The sequence below is a fragment of the Gadus morhua genome, chromosome 12, assembly GCF_902167405.1.
Source record: "Gadus morhua chromosome 12, gadMor3.0, whole genome shotgun sequence".
In the NCBI taxonomy this organism is placed as follows: Eukaryota; Metazoa; Chordata; class Actinopteri; order Gadiformes; family Gadidae; genus Gadus; species Gadus morhua.
Window position 1 is genome coordinate 5,736,124 of NC_044059.1, and position 6,106 is coordinate 5,742,229.

Below are 6,106 nucleotides of genomic sequence, written 5' to 3' on the forward strand. Positions count from 1 at the left end.
ATACTGGAAACAAAATGCATGACGTTGTACGACAATTTTTTTTACCAAAAAGACTTATGAACAACACATTTGTTTACCTTACAAAACATTCATTTTAGAGTATAAAACTTTAGGCTACATGAATTGCCTACGCTAGCATCCCAGCAAAATCTATAACATGTTATCGGTACCCTTTAGTCTCTAAACAAAAACTTAAACAGACCTAAATATAAATACATACAGGGCCCATTGTTCAAACGGCCCTTTGCAACCACAGTTTCAACTAAAAATGTGAACTGCTAAGCAAATACAAAATCTAAACAAACATCCCTAAACCTGCAATTTTTTTAAGAAAACTGAATGTTTTATATTAAATACTTTCCCTCTTGGCTGTCTCTGTGTATATTATCACTGCAGTATTTTCATTTTTTCTTTTCAGTCAACAGAACGATTAAAATTAAAAGCCTACAATAAAACTTACATTCACATAGTGGATGAAAAAAAAAAAAAAGTATCAAATACATTCATTTAAAATATTCACATTATTTGACTACAATGCGGAAAGTGGTTTACAGCAAATGGGGGGGGGGGGGGGGGGGGTACCAGTTTGTTGAATGCAAAAATGAATGCAAAAATTGTGCATTAATCTCTAAAGCTTTTCCCTTATCAAACCTATCTTCAAAGACTATTACCAGAGGTTCGAATCTTATAAAAAAATATTTCAGGGAGCATCTTCAATTTTTATATTATATTCCCATTCTGAAGAATCTTTACACAGCAGACACGGAAAGTTAATCATAATTCTAACCTTCCGTACCAGTCATTTGGGCTTTCTACAGAAAATCATTCAAATGTTCGATGTGCAATTTGTTCGACGCATCACGCTCACAAGCCCATCTGCATGTCGGCAAAATTGAAGAAGTTGTCAACGTCCCGTGAAGAAGTACTCTTGTTTTCCGAAACAAACACCTGTGACAAATAAAGAAGAGTGATTTGAACAGCGGGAAGGAGAAGCTGGACATTTTAATAAGAGAAAGGCTGCATTAGGTGCTCTAACATTGCCCCTACAAACGTTGACATCTACCAGTATGCCATGATACGAGTTGGTGGTGGCCGGCTGTTTGGATTATGTTTCCTGTTGGGTTTGTTTGCTGGGGCCATGTGCGAACACCTTAAAGAGAACATATTTACCTTGGATCCATTGAAGACCTCGTTAGCGATCGTCCTGCAGGCATCCACCACCCCGTCTCCATTCAACTCCAGCGCAGTTACGGAACCTTCCGGAGAATAGGTACAACTCAACGTTTACATTAAAATAATAATAATAATGGATTCCTTGATAATAAGTGGAGCATTTATTTGTCCTTGAGAGGGCCTGTGAAGCCCCTTGATGCTAACTAGGATTATGGTAAGGGCGCAAACCTTTGGTGCTCCACTCCAGCAGATCAGCGGTGTCGTTCTGGAAAACCCTCTTCACGTCTTCAGGTCTCATGGCCACCTCCTTGGTCTGGATTAACAGGAAACCTTTCTCAATCATCTGCGGATATAAGGAAGGAATATTAATAAGGTATGCATACACAGAGTTGGTAACTTGCAAACCGCAAGCTTTCTTTAGTTTAACTACGCCAATCGATAACATTTAGTAAACTACTATTAGTAGTAGTAGCAGTAGTTGTATTCATGACAGTTCATGACATATTCAGGCCCCATAACAATTCAGAGAATAAATACTTTCCCATTATAGCTTCGCTATATCTATATATAGGCTGTCTATACTGAATTAGGGAAGACAGCCTTTTGTTACAAAGCTCCTTCCATTTGGAATAAGCTCAGAAAAATACTTGAAGTTGTGTTTCCTTTCTTTCACTGAGAGTTTATTAATCGTAATTCCCTTCAAACACAATTCTCCTGCATTGACTGTAATTGCTAATGTTTTTATATCCAAATTGATGCTGCTACATTGTATTGTACTTTACCTTATTGTATTATTCACTTTATTTATTTATTTTTAGCCGATGTATTAACCTACACTGTACCCTCGGCCCCATAGTAAATGAGGGTCTTTTCCCTCAATGGGTTTTCCTAGGTCAAATAAACTAAAATGAAAATGTAAAAAAAAAAATCGATCTTCATAAAATAAATGACCCCACTCTTACTCAAAAAGTTTGGAGGACAATCAGGTGACATTTGGAACATCCTGTTGCAAAATTGCAACATGTGTATCAGTTTTGTTGTTGACCTAGACTTACTCTATAGATGGATTGGATTGCGAAAGCAATAGAATATAATTTGCAATAAAACCCGTTATGGTGTAATAACACTAAACTAACAATATTACAATATATATTTAATAACAAATGGATAATGAGTGAAAGGCACATAGATAGAACTATATGTATACACACTATTATAAGAACATGTGGTTTATTTGGTTTTATAAAGGAAGTGGTCACAATCGGGCCGTTAATTCTCACATCCTTTCTATGAGCAACTAAACTTCAGCTACACTTAGTCACCCACCCGACCAGTTTCACAAAACAAATGCAAACCCCCAACCACCTCCCCTGAGCTCTCCGACACTCTCCCCCGCCCACGTTTACCGCGTCGATGAGTTTGCGAGCGTTGGCGGTCGTGTAGTCTCCCGCAAAGAACACAAAGAGGCAGGACTCCTCGCTGTCCTTCCGGCGCCCGCCCCTGGTCAGCGGCACGATGCTGCGCGACGTGTCCCCCGACACGCGCACTGCCTTGAACTCCGACTCCGGCCCGGGCGGCGGCACCGAGTCCAGCACCGCCGCCGTCTCGGCCAGCAGGCTCCAGTTGTTCTCGCCCGACACGGGGGTGAAGTCGTGCACGTTGCTCCAGTTGTTGTTGAAGATGCTGAGGCCCGCGTCCTTGAAGTGGAAGGCCAGCTCGGGGTAGTAGAACTGGAAGCAGCCGAAGCGCATCCCCGTGGAAGACTCGATGATGGGCTGCGTGGCGCAGCACAGGAACACCTCCATCTTCTTGCAGTCGCGCGTGCGGAACTGCTGGCACGCCACCACGCAGTGCACGTCCTTGCAGTCACGGAAGAACACGCTGCCCTTGACGGGGCCCAGGAAGATGCGGCAGTTGACGCAGTCGTCGACCGTGATAGTGGCCGAGTGGTCGAACACGAAGATGTTGCAGTTCTCGCAGTCCTGGATGACCAGCTGCTGGCCCTTCAGCGTGCCGGGCAGCCGGCCCACCGTGGTGTCCTTGAGACCGTTCAGCATGTAGTCCTTAGGGTCAACCTGGGCAAGGAAACACAAATGTATCAATATTCAGCCAGAATGGGATTCCCATAATGCAGAGCTGCCCAGGTTTAGCCTTATAGCCACACTTGCATCAACACTGCCAGGGTTTGGGGTTCCATTGCTACCGGGGCAGCCCATGCTAAGAATTTATGCCTTCACAGTATTGTAAGGTTAGGGTCAGGGTTAGGATACACTATGGATAAAAGCTTCAACCAAATAGTGTAATTATATTACATTTGTTAGGCTATGAGGTACGATTATTTCATCTGTGCCCAAACAAAAATTTGTGTCAATCCTTGTCATCGCTGGAAGGAGGGATGGGTTTATTCTGGCTCTCTTTAAGGTTAGTTGGGGTCGTCTGTGGGCCTATAAAGCCCTTTGGGAATGCAAGGGAAATACAAACATCTTATTTTCATGTAATTCATATTTGTGACCTTTGAAATTAAGAATAATCCCGTATTAGCCAAAACAACATGAAGTCATCGTTTTTGGTTTGCACTTTGCAGTAATAGCTGGAACGGCATCCAGGAAAAGGGACAGCGCATCCAAGCCTAGCTAAGGAGGCCACAATAGATTTAGTTTAGCCCTCGAGTAGTTACGTGTTGTTGTATGTGTGGATGGATAATCCCCTAATGAGCTACTAACAGCCTGTTCAAGAAGCAAAGCAAACCCTTTTTTTAACCCTTGTTCATCTCTGGAACATTTTCTTCATAATGACTACGACCGCCCTATACATGACAACTAACTTCAATTAAACTGCATTGCATCTTTATGTGCGATGCCATTTTCATGGTCAGTCCATGTCTAAAATAACAGAATTTGCAACGCTGCACAAAGAGTGTGTGCAAATCGTTTTGCTTTGATTGTTAAAGTAAACGTTGATTTTGGCCAGCATGTACAAGAGTTAAAAAGGTTGGTCCTAATAGGAATGTGGACCAACCACACACAGCAAAGACTATTAGAAGCGCTTGCATGCATTGCAGACTTCCGTTAACTTACAACATAACGTGGATCGTATTATCCCAATGTGTGTGTATAAACCGTTTAAAGAGCCGTACCTTCTCGCGTGTATCCCAGCTGTACTGCTTGGGAGCCTCGTCGCTGCTACTGCCAAGGGGAACGCTGTTGCTGCCCGCGTTCGACTCCAAAGCCGTCGGAGTCTGCTCCTCTTTTGCTTTTCTCTTGGATTTCTTTGAGAAGAAGCAACCCATGATGGATTTCTCCTTTAAAATGGCAGTGTGCTTCGGTGATGTTAAAAGATTGCGATTGTTTCCCTTTCTTCCCACTTGTTGTTCAGGTGACGACCATCCTTTACCTTGAGAGCTGTCAGGCAAACACTCGCACACTTCGAGTTTCCCGTTTCCTAGGTTAATAATCCAGCCAATCAGGGGGTTTGTAATAGTGACAATAGCGAATCACATGCCCGCACGGTGAGACGTTGCTATGTTGCGAGTTAAAAACTGTCCTCACGGTGCGTTTGAGTCAAACCCGTAAACTTTTAAGTAGTACGCTCCTATTTTATTCGAGAGGTGATGCACCGAAAGGCTCGACCACCAATGACGTGTTCAGAAGCATTCTGAGATAACTCATTAACAAACTCACTGGAACTCACTGGAAGCAAATTTGCAAGAAACATTTGAACGCACAATCCTTTAAGCACGCGTTTGGGCGTTTTCTTTAGTCATGGGTACCGAGCAAATCTCCCACTGTTATTATCAGAAATCACTTTGTGGTTTTGCAACATAATATTTTTAATTAAGAGATTATTATAGGAACATATAACTGCCTATCATTCATTATTATTCCAATTAACTAAACCATGTATAATTACATATTTTTGTATGGTAATGCCATTATGTGTTTGAATGTTATAATCGTTAGTGCTGCATGTAACTATTCTAAAATCCATGCCCCACCCCCCACCAAAGTTTATAGATATTTTCAGAGGCACGACCTTATGGGGTCTTAAAGGATAAGGGCAGTATTCTGAAGCTGTGTATAAATAGATAAATGCATAGCAGTTAAAGGTGGAATTGCCTGCTTAAATGTAGTGTACTATTTAACTAGTCATTTATTGGCAATCATCTTTATTCCGATACATTTGATTCAATTAATTGGATGGTCTATATAATCTTGTATTAAACATTGATTCAAGTTGTTTTTCCATCCTTGCATGGTCAAACCATTTGCTGCTTGCTTTGCAGTCATTGCCCGGATTTAGTAATGTGAGGTCAACAGACGGATGTGGCCAATAACTAATACTTGCATTACACATTATCTTTTTGCATTACAATTACTTATTATTTGATCCTGTTCTATTGTTCATTCATTCTGTTACCCCCCCCCCCCTGCCAAACACACACACACACACACACACACACACACACACACACACACACACACACACACACACACACACACACACACACACACACACACACACACACACACACACACACACACACACACACACACACACATAAACATATATACACATGACCATAGTACTAACATAAAGTAAACACATGGGTTGTGTTCACTTTAATTTAAAAATGTGAAAAATGTTGAAAAATCGGTCATCATTTCCTGTTCACATATAGACGCATTACTTAAATCTTGCAAGGACTTGTGCAAACTCGTCAGTATCAAAAACTGATGATCAACTTCCTGTTTCCGTTTTAAAACCGCAGCCTCAGCATATCAGTGGGACAAACCATTGACGTTTGCTCTTTTATTGGCCTGCTCATTGCTTGCTGCCTCCAACCATGGTTATGGACATACTTGTTTTTAATTTAGTAATAGATCGCATGCAGCCATTTATATCAATCTTAATATTTATCATAAATTCAGTTCAA

The 6,106-nt window shown here is 41.5% G+C and overlaps 1 protein-coding gene across 1 annotated transcript; it reads right to left on the minus strand.

Moving 5' to 3' along the window:
* Positions 1 to 19: 19 nt before the first annotated feature.
* Positions 20 to 4,672, minus strand: rp2 (RP2 activator of ARL3 GTPase). The gene is made up of 5 exons (XM_030372181.1): positions 4,310 to 4,672; positions 2,580 to 3,248; positions 1,402 to 1,516; positions 1,171 to 1,256; positions 20 to 948 (listed from the first exon to the last, which is right to left on the minus strand). Exons 1-5 carry the CDS (start codon positions 4,460 to 4,462, stop codon positions 865 to 867), a joined length of 1,107 nt encoding a protein of 368 aa, XP_030228041.1. The 5' UTR covers positions 4,463 to 4,672; the 3' UTR covers positions 20 to 864.
* Positions 4,673 to 6,106: the final 1,434 nt, after the last annotated feature.